Here is a 21,597-nt window from a genome sequence, read left to right as displayed (position 1 = left end):
ACAAGTTGCGGTGTTCCCCCTCTTATTGCTACATATTGACGACGAAGCGCAACCTCAGCGTGCGTCGTATAATGAAAGCTATATATACACAACAAAGAAGGCAGGGAATGATCATTCCACTTTTCTCTCCTCCTCATCGTCCTCAGCATGGGACAGTAGAAACTTGGCATTGTACTCCTCTCCTTTGGCTTGCTCGATCTCCCCCGAGAGATCAAAGCCCCTGTCATGAATCTCCTCAAGAATTTCCCTCCGGGATCTACATCTCACGTACTCCTTGCTATTGTTGGCACGATCGAGGGTCTTCTGTAACCCAGCTTTAGCAGTGACGGCACTCTTTGAATAAGCCGCCATTTTCTGTCCCGCCCTGGTATTATTCATCACAACCTCGGCCTGGACATTCACCACCTCGATTTTCGCCCTTGAAAGCTCGGATGAGAGTCTCACAATCATCTTCGCCTGAGTAGAACCATTCGCATGTGCAGCCTGAATATGCGCCTCAAGAACGGAAGCCCCGACCTGAGCCCTCTCTTTGGCCTTAGAATATGCATTTACATGCGCCTATAGCTCGATGAATTCACGTTTGGATTTGCCAACCTTGCCCCAGAATTGTTCCAGCTCATCCGCCTTATCCTTCAACTGAAACAGCAACACGTCAAGATAGCGAGACAAAAAGGGAATACAGGCCAGTGCGAGATGCAGGATACATGTTTCTCTAAGAGGGCCTCCCAGGCCCGACTCCGGTCACCTCATGCCGTAAAGAGATGAGCTCATTTTCCTTCGCCATACAAACAAGTTTGAGGGATTTCTCCCTATCTCGAGCATCCCGCAACGGGGCGTCGCAATGAAGCAGTTTGGCTTTGAGCCTGTCAAAAGCCTGAGAAAGAAAGCCAGGTAAACAAAAAGAAAAGAGAGGAGCGCAGGGCCAGAACAACCTTACAGCGGCCAAAACTCACCATAAGGCCAAAGTGCTGAGCCTCGCCGAAGGCCGAAGCAACATCCGACGATGCACCAATCCCGGAAGATTGCCGGTCGACCGACTCGCTTCCCATTAACCGCTGCGAAGAAGGCACCTCACCACAGGCCTTCTCGTACCCCGGGGCATCTTTCCTTTTTCCGGTATTCCTTGACCTGGGGGCCAACAATCTATCCTCCTCCCTCAGGGTATTCGACCTTGCTTCGAAAAGACTCCCGGCACCTGCAACAGATAAATCAAATGAGCCATCAAGAAGGAAGCCACCCCTTAGAGGGGGCAAGATGCCAGACACCCACTGTGATGTTTCGCCTCCCATCTCCCTTTTGATAGATCTCGCCTCCGGCGCCTATCGTAGGCCGAGAAAGCTGCTAGCTTACAAGACCATTCAGCTAAATCAGGGATCTCGCCGGGCAACCAATGAGTTGCTATAAACAAAGAACAGAAAGATATCGTTACGGGGCCAACCCCATGCTGAGTTAAAAGACAGTTCAAACGAAGCACTTACGTGTGAGGTTCCATCTCTCAGGGAACGACGAAAATTCTCTAGGGATAACATCGTTCGTCCGGATTCGAACAAACCAATTCATCCATCCGCGGTCCTCATCCTCCTCGCTGTCGATCACAGGAGCTCGGGTGGATCTACGCTAAAGAGCAATCAGGCCCCGATAGCGCAATGGTTGATACAACCTCACAAGGTGGCTGAGGGTGAATTCTATCCTGGCCCTGTCAGCAAAATATCTCATCGACTGCACTATTGTCCAAAGAAAGGGATGAACCTGCACCAATGTTACTTGATATCTCCTACAGAAATCAAGCATGACCCGGTCCGGGGAACCTAGCACAAGAACGTGAATATACACACTCAAGAACCCCTCAACGTATGTCATGATACTCTCCTCGAGGGAAGGTGCTCGCAAAATCACGCCTTCCCCCTATCTGCATTTTTTTCTGATCATCTTGAGGTTTTCCTCCCTCACCGATGAAATAATCCTTAACACATGCTCTCAATGGCCTGGAACATTGGGAGGTCTCCCCAGTGTGACCGCCTTCTTTGAGGCAGGGCGACCCGAATCTCGCTCTCCCGATATCGGGGGTGAGCCGATGGTACCAACCAAATGCGGAGCACAGTAGGGACTCCTCTCCATCTGTGGATCAGCCGTCAAAGCGGTGGACATGATTACGGAAGAATAAGGCGAAGAAGATGAGGATCCAAGGAAAAACTTTTTGAAGCAGGAGAGAGGAAGGACTCACACAAAGTGCCAGGCTCTGCAGAGGATATAGGATTATCAAATATTGCAAAATCGCTGCTTGAAAGGCGGATGAGCAAATATATAGCGGCTAAGCGACAACTGCTCATTTGCCCCAGAAGGCCAATTAATTCTAGCCGCGTTAACGTCACCTTCTACTTGGGGAGTGCATTGGAAGAATCATTCCAGGCTCCCACATAACTCATAAAATCGAAGGACCTCGGGAGATCTCTAATGTCATAAATATCAGTTCGGAAGGAACTATCGATCCTACCTCGGGACGTGGCTAGTCTCGGGCCCTCGGTCTGCCCCACGAAAAGGCCGCGAAGGGACGGTGCCGGAACACAAAGACAAAGAAGCAAGGAGAAGAGCTGACAGGATAAAAGATCATTTTATACATTAGCAAAGAGAAAAAACGTCTTTACACTATTTGTTTCCTGCGGGAAGGGGGGAACACATGAAGCAAAAAGAAAGGCATACAAAAAAGGCTTCGAGACTACTCCTTGCCACTATCATCTTCACCCTTATCAGGGGTAATCAAGAGCGTCAGTCTTCCCTCCACTGCACGAGCCTCCTCCAGATCGGCAGACAACTCGAAGCCTCTGGCCTCGAGTTCTTCCAGGGTCTCCCTCTTCACCTCCGCTTTAGCGTACTCGACAGCTCGAATTAGTCTTTGCTCAGCTGCCATGGACATGTCGCGAACCATTATATATGCCATAGTCGCATCCTCCTTATAAGTGGCAGCATCTCGTTCGACCTCAGACTTAGCTGCGACCAAAGTAACAATCTCCCTGCGATTGTCTGTGAGAAGATCCTGGGATGTCTCCAATTCCCCGGCCACAATCTTGTTTCGCTCTTTCAACCCGGAGATCTCTACTTCCAACTGACTAATCCGCGAGCTACTCTGCTCGACCTACGAAGAAGGACAAGTCGATGAATATATAAATCCGGAACATGTGTGAATACGGGGTAAAGGGCGGGTATGAGCAAGGCAGAGTACCTAAGCAGTAAGAGTGACCTTCTCCTGGAGCGCCGCCTCCAAAGCGGTCCGGAGCTCCCCCAACTCTTTATCTCCCTGGGCACCACGAGCCTCCGAGTCCTGTAGCTTTGAAGCAATGTTATTACGCTACTTCTCGTGGCAAAAACGTTCCCCGCGGAGCCGAAGAATGGCATGGTCATACATCTCTTTACACTGCGGCATAATGTGAAAGTTAAGAAAGACGACGAATAAAGCTCGAGAACGAAAAGAAACACGCAAGGAAAAACTATCACATATTGCATGGACTTCTCTGCCTCTTTAACGGCACCAGGAATATCGAGATCGACCCTGTCAATTACATCATCAAAAATGTTGGCAATAAAATCTCCCCCTTTGGGAGGAGTCCTGGCTGTGATGCCGACCATCCTTTCGGCATCCCTCAGCTCCCCTGATGAAACCGGAAAGCTCGAAATGAGGTCGTTCGGTTCGCTGATTTCTCCAAATAGCAACCCACGCTCCTGGAAGGCCCCGAGCTCCAGTCCCCCAGGATCAATGCCAATGGTCCTCCTAGCAGAAGCTACACCGAATCCGACCATACCATTCGAAGCTACATCAGCGTCCTCTTCAAGGACCCTCTGCTCACCAGCCCCGCCGGAGCCAGCCGTTCCGGATTCAGCAGCCTCCGATCGTGGCACCTGCAAATATCTCACACTAGACCTTGTTCTCCTCCGTAGTGGACTTCCATCATCGTCCTCCCCCTCGATATCAGGATTTGACACGGAGGTTAGAACAGCAGCCCTATCAGGTCGGGCAATGGCTGCCCTGCTCTTCCTATTCTTGTTCATATCAGGCTCCAAGGCCTCTGCTTCATCGTTAGGGGCGACCTCATTTGCATATTCTCTCCAAGACCTGCACTAGCATAATAACTGTGATACATTTTCACTAAGGGCTTGGAAGGAAACATAAAATGCGAAGCACAGGCGGTAAAAGAACCTCACTATGATTCTTGGTCACCCAATGTTCCTTAGCCAAGACGGTCCAAGACCGAACGCGGTACGGGAACTTCTCGTCTAAATGGCTGATCCATCCCAACAAATCTGGGACCACCTCTGGATGCCAAGCAGTGGCTGCAGAAAGCAACAAAAGGTTATTATGATGAATGAAAGAGTAGTCGAGAAGCAGTTAAAGGGAAATTCGCTTACGTCGAGCATTCCACTGCTCCGGAAAGGGCACCCTCTAGGCCGGGATGACGTCTGAGGTCCTCACTCGGATAAACCTACTCATCCATCCTCGGTCCTTCCCCTCATCAACGCTCGGGAAAAAAGACTTTTTGGACAGGTGGCGGAGCTTTATTAAGCCTCAATACAGCCGAGGGCGGTATAGTTTGATCAAATGGATAAGGGTAAAAACCTCACCTTTAACCCTTTCGATGAAACACCTAAGCATTAACACTATCCTCCAAAGGGACGGGTAGATCTGACCGAGCGTCACCTGATATCGGGCGCAGAAGTCAAGAATAACCGGGCCGATTTCCAAGGGAGGAGATTCAACGGATTTACCAGGGCCCACGGTGAATGGATAAGTGTATATGTAATGGAAGCTAGCATTGAAGTCGGTAATGTTATCGTTGGGGATGAGAATCTCTACCTCCATTGCCTTGCTCCATCGGTAGTCCTCCCTAACTTTGCTAACATCGGTCACGACGCTAACATATCGAGACACGTGCTCACACCGACCCGGTGTAGACAAGGGAGTCTCGATGTCGAAATCCTTCCAAGTGTCAATATCAGGTAGAGTCCATTGCTCTAAAATGGGAACTGATCTTCTTTCTCCCTCGGGTAATCGGGACGACGATGCAGTATCGTTCTATCGGGGGACCGTCCTAGAAGTCCTAGCCATGAAAAATGGTAAAAACCCTTCTGTGAAAAGAGGAAAGTATGTCAAATAGCAAAATCCTGATTTGCGGGCTTGTAAGTAGGGTGAAGATGGGAAGTGTCTAGCAACCAGTGTATTTATAGGAATCACTGGGGAAGCAGAAGAGACGACCCTACGGCAGTTCGTGGGTTTCTCTATTACCGCATCCGACGGTGGCCCTACACGATTCTCTGGGGCATGGCATTTAATGCTCTTAGACAGTTGACGTCATGGAAATAATGACCTCAAGACGATGATTCAATATCATTTCCTATTACTTCGTTCTAGAAAATGCGGAGACTATCTATATGCGGTGAAATCAGAGGGATCTATTTCCCGCCATTAAGGTATATTCGGAAAGTCATGTCAGCATATCGAGGCTATGGGATCACGATCGAGATCCCTCCCTCGAGGATCGTCCGTGACCCTGCAGAGACTCCGAGGATAAGGGATCTGTCCGTGACCCAACGAAGGTTACGAAGACGGGGGACTCCCGAAGCAAGCGGCTAGAGCCAATAGGCACTAGTACCATGCCTAGCCGTCCCATCCCCATGTCTTTACATTCAATACACTTTGTACTATATGGTATTCCCTCTCCTATATAAGGGGAATCCATTCCACTTTGTAAGGGGTTGATGCTGCTCCATTTTCTCCACAAGTGCAATAATATCTCTCTCTCTCTCTCTTTCCTTTTTAAACTTGTTCGTTCTCATTGGCCTGAGTTCACCTTGATATTCATCGCTTTCTTACTTGTTCTTCATCATATAACTTAGTATCGGCCATAAAGAGCCTTGTTTAATAATATCCTCAACTGTTATCCCATCCCCGACTACCCCCGAAGTTCGAGCTCGACCCCGAGGTCCCCTATCAACCCGGCCTGTACCCGGGCAGAAGGCCCTTCAGTTCCATTACTACCTTGTTTGAACTCGCATTTAATCTTTAAACTTCATATTATTAGCATCAACTGCTCTAAAAACTAGCTCGGGAATAAATCACGTATTTTTAGAATCCCATTTACAAATTTAATTGTTGTTACCATTTTCACGGTAAACAATATAGTTATTTAGAAATCATGTCTATAAGATTGCACCTTGCATCTGAAACTGCCTGCACAAGATCACATAGAAACCATGTCTATAGGGCTTAATGGCATTAATTCTGAAGCTGTCTAACGCCTAATATTAAAATTTGTTCGTGTGCATTTGTGGTCTAAGTGTGGAGGCTAATTTGAGCCCTTAATTGCCCTTTATATAAAGTCCAATTTGTTTTGTATGTCGCTTAGATTTATCATTTCTGAGCATCCTAAGTTAAGTCTAAAACTATCCAAAATAGAGGTCCAAACGCCTCCTGGCCATAGGTATGAGACGGGTAGTGCATGCATAGGGCACCATTTATAATCAACTAGTGCGCTTCAGGTAAAAACATAAAAATAGTAATCGGGTAGCAGGAGATGATAGTCTGTGCCCGCTGAATAATACGAGTAACACCCCATCTCGAGGAAGTTACGAAGTATTATTTATGTTGCACGGGGTGATCCTTTAGGCTACAAAATGTAGGAAATCCCATCTTGTCTTTAAATCAATTATTGGTGTTTATTCAAGTACTTTTGATAATAACTGCCCAAACTTCTTGTCTTTCTCTCTATTTATTTGACTTTCATATATTTGAGTTCGGTTGGTACCCACAGTTGTGGACCTCGAAGAGTGCCTAACACCTTCTCTTCGAGGTAATTTGAGCCCTTACCCGATATTTGGTGATGCAAACTGGTTAAACCAGATTTATTTACAAATAGGTGCCCAAACGCACCTCAAACCCGTTAGATGGAGACTCTCTCTTTTAACACCTTTCTTAAAAGAGTTGTCACGTGTCAAAATCCGATTTCGCGAGAAAAAAAGGCACAACACCAGTGATGGTGTTTTGACTAGAGAAAAATAGGGTGCAACAAGTCCACCAATCATAGTGGCTCCTAACTAGAATGAGCCATGTGAGCTGATGTGTGATGCCACTGATGGTGCAATTAGGGGCGTATTTGGCAGAGGAGGAGCAAAATACTTCACTCCATTTACTACGCAAGAAAAACTCTCACTCCTGTTTAAATATATTATACTGTGACAAAAAAGGAATTGCTTGTTGTAGTGTGGGCATCCGATAAATTTAGGGATTATTTGGTTGGCACCAAAGTCATTGTCTACATAGACCATGTAACCATCAAGTATTTGTTCGAAAAGGAAGATGTTAAGCCAAGGATAATCCACTGGGTTTTACTGTCTTTGGAATTTGAATTGGAGATCTGAGATCATAAAGGAACAGAGAATCAAGTGGCCGATCACTTGTCTAGGTTAGAAACTCGTAATCATGCAGCTGAGGGAGATGTCATCAAGGACACCTTCCCGGATGAGCAATTGTTGGCCGTTACTACTAGGGAGGTGTCATGGTATGCAGATTTTATGAACTATCTGGCAAGTGAAGAAATGCCACCTGACCTTGATCCTCATACTAAAAAGAAGTTCTTGCGAGATGTGAGATCATATGTGTGGTATGAGCCGTTTCTATTCAAATCTTGTGCTGATCAGTTAATGAGAAGATGTGTACCCGAATCTGAAATAAATGTTATTTTACATGACTGTCGTGTGTCCCCTTATGATGGTAATCATGCGGGTAACAAAACGGCATCCAAGGTGTTGTAGTCGGGTTTCTATTGTCCTAGGTTGTTTAAAGTTGCCCATGAGTTCGTGAGGAGGTGTGATAGGTGCTAGAGAACGAGAACAATTCCAAAATGGCATGAGATGCCATTACATGGTATTATAGAGATTGAAATTTTTTATATGTGGGAATTGATTTTTTGGGTCCATTTCCCTCGTCCAATGGGTGCAATTACATGTTTGTAGCCGTTGACTATGTGTTGAAGTGGGTGGAGACCATTGTTCTTCCTACCAATGATGTCAAGGTTGTGGTTAACTTTGTGAAAAAGCATATCTTTACATGGTTCGGCACTCTGAGAGTAATGATAAGTGATGGGGGTACCCATTTCTATAACAAGCTGTTGGATAATCTTTTAGCGAAATATGGGGTCAAACACAAGGTTGCGACCGCCTATCATCCTCAGACTAGTGAATAGGCTGAGGTGTCAAATAGAGAGATAAAATAGATTCTTGAGAATATGGTTAGTGCAAGTAGGAAAGATTGGGCTGCAAAGCTTGATGATGCTCTATGCACATACCAGAACACCTACAAAACTCCAATCGAAGCCTCCCCTTACAAGCTGGTTTATGGGAAGGTATGCCATTTACCGGTGGAATTTGAGCACAAGGCCTATTGGGCAATAAAGAAGTTAAACTTTGATGCAGAATTAGCGGGTGAAAAATGGTTGATGAAATTGAACGAGCTTGATGAGTTTTGCTTGCATGCGTATGAGAATACCAAGTTATATAAAGAAAAGACCAAGCGCTGGCATGATAAGAATATCCACAATCGTGAGTTCAAACCGGGCCAATTGGTGCTCTTGTTCAATTCGAGGTTGAGACTCTTTATGGGGAAGCTCAAATCGAGATGGTCGGGCCTGTTTGAGGTAGTAAGAGTCACTTCACATGGTGCAATTGAGTTGCACGTTGTAGGTGGCGAGAGAACGTTCATAGTGAATGAACAAAGAGTAAAACACTATTATGGAGGTGACTTTAATCGTCATAAGTCGAAGGTGCTACTTGCCAACGATTAGGTGAGATTTTGTGTCGTACCGCGACGTTAAATCAGGCGCTTATTGGGAGGCAACCCAGCTTTACTGCTTTTTTTATTTTTTATTTTTATTATATTAGTTTTATAGTGTTTGTTTTTATTTTGTAGGATTACAAACATAGAAAACAAAGCTATTGGAAGAGTGCAAAAGCGAGATGGATGGTGAGAACTAAGTGTGGGGTGCTTATACAAAGGACCATGCTTGGAGGAAATTTGAGTACCTCGTGATCCGTATTGCTTCGGCCTTTGGCCTTTCAGGAAGTTTCTTGTCCACCCTTATTATTTTTTTACTTTGTTTGTGCATTGGGGACACTGTACCCTTTTAAGTATGGGGTGAGGGACTGTCAGAGTATAATGGTATAGTTGTAGTTGCATTAACATTAACTTCTTGTCTTTAATTTTTAGCTTCTTATTTTTATTTCCTAGTTAGTAGAATTAGTAGTGTAGTATCTTAGTAGTAGTTTTAGTAGCTTTTATTGAGGAAAAAAATTCCAAAAAAAAAAAATCAAAAAAACTATGGACTTTTTCCAACGATGGGTCTCTTGGACAGCTTTCTTGAGGGATTACAGTCCTATGAAAAATCCAAAAATATTTTCTTTCTTTTAGTTCGTCGTTGGTAGGTAACAATCCCCCTTAGTTTTTCTTTGGTTATCGATTTTTTTCAAGGGATGTATCTTGAACCGAGTATTTTTATTTTTGTTTAGAAAATAAAAGGAAGAAAACTTGATTGATCCTATATGTCTTTTGACTTGTTTGATGCTACCATAGTTAGGCCGCATAATGCAGATTACCTCTATGTTTTGATGAAAATTGATGCCATAGATAAATTGAACAGCTTGTTTATGACGCCTTCTCTCAGTTTCTTGACTCGTTGTTTATGTAGTGCTTTATTGCTTAATGTTTCTTGAATTTATGATTACTTGCTTTGACTTGAGTGTTGGAATGGTACCGTCCTAAATAGGTCATATGTATTGTGTGATGTGAGGCATTAATTGTATTTTGTGTTATCTTGTGTTAGTCTAGAACTTTCCCCTTGTATTAGATAAAGCGAAATCATTAAGTCGCGTAAGTCTAGGAGATGATGTAGGAGTTTCTTTGATCGCTCATTGAGCTATTATGCCATTTCAAAGAAAATTATCCTTAGATATTCCAGTTGAGCCTATAAACATTATCTTTGGAACCCACATTACAAGCCGAATCCCACTTTGTTCTTAGTTGAAACCTTGTTGAACCTATGCCTCCGAAAGCACTTAAGTCACTGAAGAATAAGGTGGGAGTTGAGTTAGATTTTAAGTGGAATCATAGAAAGACCAAAGGGTACACATATGTTTTGAGATCATTAGCTGGACACACTAAAATTTATGGAGAGTGTTGGAAAAAAAAAGCAGAAAAGAAAAGCAAAGAAAGTACAAAAAGAGAAAAAAATAAAAAAATAGAAAATATATCTCCCATCCATCTTGATCCGAGCTAGTAAATGTATAGATGTGTTTAAAGAGAAAGGGCTAAATTGTGTATGGTTCATAACATGGCTTGAGTTGGTCATGAAGAGTGTGCACTTTAAAGTTAAAATGTAGTGCATTAAAGTGCGTACGAGGGTGGGTCACTATACCAAAATATATCTTTTCCGTCCTTCAGCTTGCATTACAACCTGCAAAGACCTAATTGATCTTAGACTTGGCAAGCTTAAATTAGTAGAAATATACACTACAGACAAGTCTATGGTACGACTGCAGGATGCACACAAATTTCTTCGTGAAAGTGAGTGGTTCTTTGTTCGTGTATGTGATGTCCTTAAAATATATTCGAATGCACATTTGAATTTGTTGATGAAATACTCTCTTATTCTTTGGTGAGGCACATGATTCTATAACTGATAGGAGACGTTATTAACATCTCTTATTGGGTGAATGCACGAGTTGAGAGTGCTTGTTGGCGACGAGTCAGTCTTTGAGGTTGGGTGGTTATGGGTAGGTTATTTGAGTGTGTTAAATTGTTTACCACTATTCAGGCATGAGAAAGTTAGGGAAGTATGAATGTGTATGCAACGGTTAAATTATTGGTATCAACCATGATCATATGTGTAGTGTGTTGAATTGCTAAATGTTCCTCCGTTGTATGATGTCTTGCATTGCATTGTTTAATTAGCAAGGTTTTAGGTTGCTCAAGGACGAGCAAGAGCTTAAGTGTGGGGTGGTATAATGTTTGGCTAAAAATCCATATTTTTGCATGTAATTTGCCTTTCATTATGCCTCGATCTTATTAACTTTAGTGTGAATATGTGTGACTCGAGCTAAATAATGGTATTTATATGTGTAGGCATCAATTGTAAGTGATTTGGAAAGTTTACATGCAAAGTAAAATAAAAAAGGAAGAATATGGAGAAAGTATAAGTTTGGTGCCCAGGTCCCGGATGGCGAAGTGAGGTTCACTTTTTCAGACGGGGACCGGAGCAGAAGAAACCAAAAAAGTCCCGGACAGTAAAGCGAGGTTCACTTCGCTAGATCGGAACCAAAGTAGAAAAAATCAGCTTCTCCAATCCGAATTAGGAGAAGCCCAATTCGCCCCATACAAACCCTAGCCAGTAGAAATACATTAAAAACGTGATCTTAAGGGGAAAACACTATTTTGAAAGGAGAGAAGACTTTGGTGACATTATTTGGAAGCAAGAACATCACATAAAATAACTTTTGGAGGAGAAAATCATCGAGTTCTTCATTCCTTCATCATTTCTTTGTAATTTGTTTATGCAAAATACTTGAAAAATTGTTACTACGAACATAAGTGGCTACGAACTCTAGTTTCTAGGGTTGTGGTTGGTCTGATTATTGACGTTTATTAATTACATCTTCGTTAATCCAGATTATCATATTGTGGTTGTTTCTTTAATTCTAGTTTTTAACTTGTGAATTGTTGTAGCTACCAATTTACCCTTCTATCTATGCTATGCTTGGAAAAGCGCGTTTAGATTAGAGTAGAATTAAAGAGAGCTTATTTTTAAACCCGTGGCTCGGGAAATAATTTTGCGGTTAGGATAGGAATATACCTAACAGTCTTACTTAGTTGAATACTGTATTATATTCATTCATGATAGACTCAACACTATAGAAATATAGGAATGATATATCATGGATAGGCAAGTAGTGCTGTGGGAACATGCTATTCATATAAACGATCTGGTCAACTAGCAACCATTGATAATCTAGATTAACAAGTGTGATTATTAAACTTAAAAGGATTAATAAATCAACCACAACTCTGCAATCTTCATCTCCTCTGAGTAAAATCCAAAAACACTCATTAGCATCATTAATAAATTAGCTCATTACTTGTTCAATTTATAAAAAAGTAGTTTAGTAGAAAAATAACATTTTTGATTATCTTGGACATTTAATTGATTTTAGTTAGCTTAGTTAACGATTAATCTAAGACTCTGTGGGTTCGACATCCGACTTTTAAGTCATTTTATTAGTTGACGGCCACGTATACTTGCGTGTACTAGGGGAACCAACACTTTACTTTTAGGAGTTAACTGTAGTTGATAGCATCCCAATTAAGTGTTAATTTTCCTGGATAGAAATTAACTAGAGATTATCCGAACACTGTTTAAATCGAATTCTTTTGGAGACGATAATTAAATTATACTATCTTTGACTAGCGAGTATTAATTTCTTGCTATATTTTGTGCTCCTCAGCATCATTTCTTGTACTTTGCATGAAAGAGATAAAGAGAAAAAGAAGAATATCATATGCCATTCACCTTAAGTCCTTCGGTTACTTCGAATTACCTCATATCATATTTAAAGCCACCGTTTTGAAGGAAAAAAAAAGGGTTTCAACTACCAATGTTATATCATACTCCAAACTGCAAACAGGTAGGCGTGCAACACAATTAATCCATCTACTAAAAAGAGATCCACATTTGTAAATGTTATTTGAGACTTGAATTATTTCCTTGTATTTTTAGGAAACCCATATTCCCTGTAGGTTTAGGAAAACCCATTGTCCTAATAGAATTGGGAAAGGAAAACCTATAGTCCTTGGCAAATTGGGAAACCTTTCTCATATATGTTTGGGACCTTTTGGGATCTATATATAGGGGTTGTAGGGGATTCTATAGATTGTATTGTGCTTTTCTTCTCATTCATAGTGGAAAACTCTCTCTGCTCTTGCCCCGAGGATTAGGCTTGGCCGAACCTCGTTAAATCCTTGTGTTGATTTTTCTTCTCTATTTGCTTTGTGTATGATTGTGTGCTAGTTAACCCACGATATTCCACAACAATTGGTATCAGAGCAAGTTTCGGGTTTCTACACATAATTTAGGGTTAAGATGTCTTCATCATCTTCAACAAAGTACGAAGTAGAGAAATTTGACGGAGGTTCTAGTTTCCGTCTATGGAAGATTAGGATGAAATCGTCCCTGGTGTTACAAGGATTATGGAAAGCAATTGATGAGGATTTTCCTGAAGATATGAAAGAGTCACAGAAGGAAGACCTGAAGGACAGGGCTTTGAGTGCGATCTTCATGAGCGTTACAGATAGCGTTCTTCGGGAAATTGCTGAAGAAACTTCTGCAGCAACGGCATGGAAGAAGCTGGAAGATCTGTATTCTAAGAAATCGCTGACAAACCACCTCTACCTGAAAAAGAGGTTATACAATCTCTGTATGAATGAAGGTACACCTGTTAAAACTCACCTTGATGAGTTTAATTCAATTATAATGGACCTGAAGAATGTGGATATCAAAATTGAGAGTGAGGATCAAGCCTTAATTGTGTTATGTTCTTTACCACAGTCTTATGATACTTTTGTCGATATACTGCTATATGGGAAAGATAGCATTTCACTAGAAGATGTTAGTAATGCACTAAAATCTAAAGAGTTGAAAAAGAGGTTTCCAGACAACAGAATTGAGGACGAGGGTCTTGTGATTAGAGGAAGAACATAACAAAAGGACTTTAACAGGAAAAAGTCAACCGCAAGATCAAAGTCTAGAGCAAGAAGCAAAACTGTTATGAGTGCGGGGAGCAAGGTCACTACAAGAGAGATTGTCCTAAGCTGAAGGAGAAAAGAGGGAAGCAGAAAATAGATAATTCGGCAAAGATTGTTGACACTGGCAATAATTCTGATGATAGTGATTATGTAGGGGTAGTTTGTGCTGTGAGTTCTAGTCATGGGCAAAATTCTTGGGTTCTTGATTCTAGTGCTACTTTCCACATGAGTCCACACAAGAATTGGTTTGCAACTTACAAACAAATGAATAGGACTGTCTATATGTGAGATGATAATCCATTACCAGTAGAGGGGGTTGGTAACATCAAATTAAGAATGCTTGACGGAATTATCAGAAACATTGAGTGTTGGCATGTTCCTCGGATAAAGAGAAATTTGATTTCTCTTTCGACTTTGGATGATCAAGGGTATAAATTTCACTCCGAGAATGGAATACTTAAAGTGTGTAAAGGCTCCATGGTACTCATGAAGGGTAAACTACATTCTAAATTGTATCATCTTCAGGCCAGTGTAGTTGAAAGGGAAGCTGCTGTAGCTTCTGCGAAAAGTGATCTGAATCAGTCTCAGTTGTGGCACTTGCGACTTGGCCATATGAGTGATAATGGATTGTCTTTGTTGAGTAAGTAGAATTTGCTGAATGGGTACAAAAATCAAGTTTTGAATTTTTGTGAGCATTGTGTGTTTGGTAAACAGACAAGGGTAAAGTTCATCAAGAAGGCCGAGCACAAGACTAGAGACAAGTTAGATTATATACACTCTGACTTGTGGGGTCCAAACAGAGTTCCCTCCAAGAGTGGTGCCAGGTATTTTATGACTTTGATTGATGATTACTCAAGGATGGTGTGGGTGTATTTTCTAAAAATAAAAGATGAGGCATTTTCGACATTTGTTAAGTGGAAGACGATGGTTGAGAGGCAGACGGAAAGAAAAGTTAAGCGTCTTCGAACTGACAATAGGTTGGAATTGTGCAATTCTGAGTTCGATAATTTCTGCAGCAGGGAGGGCATAGTGAGACACCGCACTTGTGTCGGAACACCACAACAAAATGGTGTTGCAGAACGTATGAATAGAACGCTTTGTGATTGGGCACGAAGCATGCTTTCACACTCATGTGTTAGCAAAGTTTTTTGGGCTGAAGCAATCAATACAGCTTGTTATTTGGTCAATAAATCTCCATCCACAGCTGTTGAGTTCAAAACTCCTTTTGAGGTATGGTTCGGTTCGCCTGCTGATTATTCAAATTTAAAGATATTTGGTTCTCCTGCTTATGCTCATGTGAGAGATGGAAAACTTGAGCCGAGGGCAAAGAAGTGCATATTTCTAGGGTATGCAACTGGAGTGAAAGGTTATAAGTTGTGGTGCACAGATCAAAAGATTTCAGGGCTAATTATCAGTAGGGATGTAACATTCAATGAATCTGCCTTACTGGACTGTCAGAGGGAGAAGGCAATAGCAGAAACAGATCATGGTGTCAGTGACCGCATAGAGCTAGAAATTGAATCTCCACTAGCTCAGCCCAGTAGTTCTAAAGTAGAGGAAGTGGAGAAGGTGCAAAATATTGATCAAGACGATAATGTTGATGCACCTGCGCAACAACAACCATATAGCATTGCAACAGGCAGGGAGAAGAGAGTGATCAACCGACCGTAAAGGTTTGCAAACGTAGTTGATGGGAATCTTCTTGGATATACGAATCCAGTGGGATTTGCTGGCAGTTGCAGAGACCGTTGATGTGTTTGAGTGTTATAGCTATCTAGAAGGTATTCCGAGTATAGAACCAAATCGACGGATTAGTGTTATGAGTAAAGAGATTGAGTCTCTTAACAAGTTTAGGTGTTTCCTAGACTTGGTTGATGCGTGCGAAAATGGATAGAGCCCTTGCAAGGGCTGAGGACAAGGTAGAGAGACATTGTTCCTGTTAATGAAGAGAATTCAAGCCAAGGGGAAGATTTGTTATTTGTGGCTTGAATTATTTTCTTGTATTTTTAGGAAACCCATATTCCCTATAGGTTTAGGAAAACTCATTGTCCTAATAGAATTGGGAAAGGAAAACCTACAGTCCTTGACAAGTTGGGAAACCTTTCTCATATATGTTTGGGACCTTTTGGGATCTATATATAGGGGTTGTAGTTGGGGATTCTATAGATTGTATTGTGCTTTTCTTCTCATTCGTAGTGGAAAACTCTCTCTGTTTTTGCCCCGAGGATTAGGCTTGGCCGAACCTCGTTAAATCCTTGTGTTGATTTTTCTTCTCTATTTGTTTTGTGTATGATTGTGTGCTAGTTAACCCACGATATTCCACAACAGTAAAAGAATCTTATTTACAACCATATTATTCAAGTTATAACAACAAAATGAAGTGCTAATTAAAGTAGTGATCACTTCAGCTTTCAAAGTGTCAATTGGGCTTATGAAACTAAATATATCTACAAACTCTATCTGCATTATTTACGTCTAAAAGATCACAAAAAAGAAGTACTCAACAGATGATTAATGCTGCTAATTAGTTAGCTAATTCCTTGCTTCAGCCAGCAAAAATCCAACGAAGCCAAGCATGAAAATTTAATCAAACTTATTATCACTAGGAGAGGTAGATTTACCCTTGGGTGCTGAAAATGGCAATGAAGAATTAGGTTGCGTGAAAAACACCAAGTTATTATTTGCAGACTGTGTATTTGCGGAAGAAGAAGTTGGTTTATTCAGAAAATTTGAAGAACACTTATTTGGATTTGAGCTTGACGGGAGACTGGATAACACTGGAAATGGCTCAGTAACATGATTCAGATTATTTTGGCCAGCTGAATTATTTCCAATGCCAGTATTTCCAATGATTGACGTAAGAGCAGCAGCTAATGCAGAGTGAAAATTTGGGTCTGATGTTATTGCTTTTGTTGCAGCTGAAATTGCATCTGGTGGTAAAGAAGATTGTGTATTATTTCTTTGTAAATAAGATTGGAAAAGATTTTCTTGAGTTGGTCTTGATGAGAAGGCAAGAGAAGCAATATTTTGGTTCTTGTTATAGGCTTGATTTGCATAATTAAGCACTCCATTGCTCCAAGAAATAGGAAGAGGATTGGATTCCAATGAACTAAAGTTGAGGACGTTTGCGGACGAATTATTATTATATCTAGCTGGGGGGAATGTACTAGTACTACCCATTCTGGTAAGATGAGAAAGGGAAGATGAGGATGAGGTGGAAGTCAAATCAAGAGTTATTGTAGGGAGGGAATTAGGTGCAGATGATGATGAGAAGGATGAATTTGGGAAGTAAAATGGTGGCTTTGATTTTGAGGTATCAGATAGATAGAAGTTGAGTCCGTTGAGATTGGCTGAGGTGGTGGTGGTGGCGGCGGCGGCGGTTACTTGTGGACTTGGGTCTGATGAGCTGGACGAACCGGACAAGAGCATGGAAGCGGCTGCTGCCGTGGTGGAAGCCATTGCTGTGGCTGCAAGAGGAAGAGGGTGGTTGTGTGTTCCTTCATATGTGGTGATCAATATTGACATGTCCTCAGCACATCTTTGAACCTGAAAATTAAACCAAGAAAATTGTGGCAATTAATTAGCTGTAGAGTAGCAAAGCAATTTTAGTACCTTATGATATATAAAACTTGCATGATTACGGTGTAAAACAAAATGTAAATTAATCGATCATGTCACCTAAAAGATACTATAGTAATTTGAAAAATAAAATAGACAACCTAATGTTACAATAGATTAAAAATGTTATAACTATGCGTTGTCAGTATATATACTCCCTCCGTTCCAATTTATGTGAACCTGTTTGACTGGACACGGAGTTTAAGAAAAAATGAAAACTTTTAAAATTTGTGGTCGAACGGAGGGAGTAAGTTTTATCCATAAAAAGGTATAAATAAGCTTTTGTAGGGCAAATTTTCAGAAGGTCATGAATTGCCACTAGCATTAAAAAAAATTCACAAACTATATATATTTTATATATATAGCTCAATTTAAAATTAATTGTATAGATTCAATGTAACATGACATTTACATTACCTGCTTTCTAACTGGGCAAGATTGTGCTACTGTGCAACGATAGTAAGCTCGAGGGCATGGATTTCCTTTGGCAATTTTTTGACCATATTTTCTCCATTGGCATCCATCGTTCATCTGATCAATATGACAAAAAAATTAAAGGAAAAATCATCAGTAACATAACACATAGATTAGATTGTATTCGTTACTTCATAATATTAACACCTTAACCAGTTAATGAGAGGTGTCGGGTTCGAACTCTGGGTATGTAGTTGCCTTTGTTAGGGAGTGTTTTACCCCCAATGTCGGACTTCCCGGCGCGATCCAGATTTAGTCGGGCCCCAATACGGATACCGGACACCGGGGGAGAAACCAATAATATATATATATATACACACACTCCACTAATTTCAAAAAGTGCATGCACTGTAAATCCTTACCGTAGGGGCATCACATCTGACTCTGACAGAAACCCTAGCTCTTTTAGTAGGGTTTTGTTGAGAAACATCATCATCTCCATGACTTCTCATTGTCTTGAGAATTTTGTTTGGTGGCCACGTCTCTCCATTTTCTTCCTTAGTTTCTTCTAAGCTATTCTCTGGGCTGAGATTAACAGGTGAAGATTCTGTCGTAGGAGTTGTTTTAGCAGACATTTCAAACTTGCAATCCAATCCTAGTGTTAATCCCCCAGCTTTATGTTCTTCTTCCTCATTATTATAATGAGCCTTGTCTTTGCTAAAGATTTTAAACAACTCTTCCTTTTTTATATCGCTCGATGTCCTTCCTAAGCTAAGAGAAACAAGTTGATCAGCTTCTTGATCAGATTCATGATGTGTTGTATTCACAGTACTGCTGGATTTTTCAGCTTCCTTTTGGGCAATATCATGGAATTGCATCTGAAGGTTTCGATAATCCTTCATGATTCGATCCAAGTGCATTCGCAGCCTCTCATTTTCTTCCATTACCTCTCGCATTTCAACTTTGGCCGATGCAAGCTGATCATTCTACAAATTCACACACACACACACAAAATAAGAATTTGTGCCTCTTGATTGAGTTTGTTTTTTCTACCTTACAGCCCACTTTATAAGTTCACTAGCAATACACCAATACAGTAACTAGTACAATGCGCTAGGGTTCGGGTGTCTAGCTAATTAAGCGAATTAAATATACACTAAGAATCAGATATTGAATATGTCATTTTTTTTTGTATTATGAACGGATTAGTTCATTTATATTACAATAACAATAACAACAACTCATTAGAATCCCATTAGTGGGGTCTGGGGAGGGTAGAGTATACACAAACCTTACCCTTACCCCGAAGGGATAGAGAGTCTGTTTTCGAGAGACCCTCGACTCAAAGACAATAGATCCGTAGCAACATAAGCCAGAAAAATAGTTTCAACATCGTAAAATATAGCAAATAAATGAAAAGGCCAAAATGCGAAAGAAAACAAAAATGTGTATGTATTCATCAAATAGCTACTAATTATTAGCGGGGTCATCACCAGAGAATATGAAATTTTCTATGTTTACTTGAAATATACGTACTATATAAGAATCCGTGTTTCGGATCCGATCATGTCAAAATCCTTTCTAAATTTTACTATATTTAGTCTGTTATCCCAGAGTAACCCAAAACATAAATTAATAATAATATTCAACTTGTCAAAGTAATTGGCATATACCTATACTAATAATTAATGCATATAAACTCAGACCTGTTCTTTCTGAGTTGATGAAGATGCCATTGAGTTGAGTTCTGGTGGCGATCTTTCTCTCTTTACCATGACAGCAGCTCCCTGCTGAAGCATTAAAGTTAGATATTGCTTAATAAGATAAGAGAAAAAAATCTGTATATACAGATTTTTTTGACAGTTTTTGTCAAAAAGTCATGAAAAATCGCATCTGGATCGATTAGTAAGGATGACTAGAGCATACAATAATTCAACGGTCAAATGTTTAGAAAAAGCTGAAAATAGTGCGACAACTTGCTGCTGGTTACTTACAACTTTTCCTACAAAAACATTTCAGCTACAAGTTGGTCGGCTTGTTGCGTCTGGAGCCTCCAATTAATTAGGTTTCACATTTTTACTGCACCTATATATATATTTCTGTTCTACCAGCTCACTGTAAAATTATTTGAAAATTTTATCAAGATTTTGACATATTCATAACTGTGACGTTATTAACCTAACTACTACTGTACATATACTATAAGCAACTTCATATTTTTTATTTTTATTTTGGTGAAATCAACAATTATCAAGAAGATAACTCAACCATGCATGTATAAATTAAGTTTAATTTCTAGTACGAACTATAACTCCATGATATAATGGACATGAATCAGTATAAAATGATTTTGTTTCACTCATAATTTATTTACCTCATTATAATCAAGGGTGAAATCCTTGTGCTGAGGAGAAGATGGCTTTGACTTATCATCCTCACGCTCTTTTCTTCCCTTCCCAACCTGAAGCACAACAAATATTTTAAGTTAGAACTAAATTATGGATAAAGATGTGCTACTTATATAACAAACTCACGTTAACTATTTCATGTTTGTTCATGTGATCAATCAACATCGATCTGAAGAAGATCGGATTGTTAAAGATAATAATTCATGCGCAGATTTCCAATTTTTTTTAGGATTTAATAGTTCATATGTTAAGAACGATGCAGAGATTACTTAAAAGGTTGGATCAACAAAGCTTGTAGACAACATGTTATGCTCATAAGTCTAAATTTAAAACACAGAATATCTAGATCATAGACAGTGCTGTGTTATTAAAAGAAATACCTTAAGGCAAATATTTTCTGCGCAACCTTCACGATCAGGACTAGATTCAGCTTTGTTCTTGTTTTCCTCTTTGACTACAGCCCCGTGAATAGAATTTCTCAAAGAAGCCTCCATATATGGCATATGGACCTTATCTTCTTATTATCTCCTTTTCTCTAGCTATATCTCTTTGTCTGAATTCAAAAATTTAGCAATATTTGAAGAGAAATAGTAGCCTTCTTTATAATTAGGAGGGGAGGCAGCAGTGTTTGACTTCTTTTAAACTAATTAAAGGATTCAAACTCAGTGGCTTAACAGCACACAAACAAAAATGTCAATGCACCAATTGCTCACAACTTAAAGTAATATACTAGTAATATTTTATATATTGTCTTACTTGGAAAAAAAAAAAACTCATTAAAAAACGGCTGGAAGAAGAATTCAACTTCAACGTTTAGGTCTTTTAGATAGGATTTGTAACATGTCAGAAAGAGAGTTATACTCCGTAATGGTCGGTCTCTCCCACCATCTCTGGGCTTTATATTTTCTCTTTATCTCTGCAACTTGCAACAGCTATTGTTGAAGTTTCCTACGTTAGAGGAAGTCACATGGCCACATTATTTGCCGGTCAAACGGGTAAGTAACACCCTTTAATTTTAGCAGTCGCGGTGAATTTAAGTCATATACACTAATAAAGTTAAGAAATACACTCATGCATTTTAACCGGTTGTGACAAGTTTTTAATTTTTTTAAGGTATTCCAAGCTTACTGGCCTGATTAATCTGGATTTATTCATATATAGTAACTCGCTAAGGGGTAAAGCACTAGTTCCATACCAAAATTTCTCTATATTCATACCTCTTGCCTCTTTATGGTAATTATTTAACTCTATTTCTCATGTTAAAATATTAAGGTGCTTGCTGAGGTTATCAATTTTTATCGATTATTTTAATCTAATGATATG

General features: G+C 40.4%; 2 protein-coding genes across 3 annotated transcripts; one reads left to right on the top strand and one right to left on the bottom strand.

The window, feature by feature from the left end:
• Positions 1-8,273: 8,273 nt before the first annotated feature.
• On the top strand, positions 8,274-8,828 carry LOC104246760 (uncharacterized). Its single transcript, XM_009802643.1, has one exon. The coding sequence runs from the start codon at positions 8,274-8,276 to the stop codon at positions 8,826-8,828; it is 555 nt and encodes a 184-aa protein (XP_009800945.1).
• Positions 8,829-16,152: 7,324 nt separating this feature from the next.
• On the bottom strand, positions 16,153-20,948 carry LOC104246746 (WRKY transcription factor 72B-like). Of its 2 annotated transcripts, none has more exons than XM_009802623.2 (6): positions 20,655-20,948; positions 20,241-20,327; positions 19,573-19,656; positions 18,289-18,852; positions 17,870-17,983; positions 16,153-17,380 (listed from the first exon to the last, which is right to left on the bottom strand). In XM_009802623.2, the coding sequence occupies exons 1-6, from the start codon at positions 20,775-20,777 to the stop codon at positions 16,418-16,420; spliced, it is 1,935 nt and encodes a 644-aa protein (XP_009800925.1). In that variant the 5' UTR covers positions 20,778-20,948; the 3' UTR covers positions 16,153-16,417. The 2 variants fall into 2 exon arrangements, with proteins under 2 accessions (XP_009800925.1, XP_009800929.1); XM_009802627.2 differs by having other exon boundaries at positions 19,573-19,653.
• Between the last annotated feature and the right edge of the window lie 649 nt (positions 20,949-21,597).

The sequence above is a fragment of the Nicotiana sylvestris genome, chromosome 6 (assembly GCF_000393655.2).
Source record: "Nicotiana sylvestris chromosome 6, ASM39365v2, whole genome shotgun sequence".
NCBI lineage: Eukaryota > Viridiplantae > Streptophyta > Magnoliopsida > Solanales > Solanaceae > Nicotiana > Nicotiana sylvestris.
This window is presented reverse-complemented; position numbering and strand designations above follow the sequence as displayed.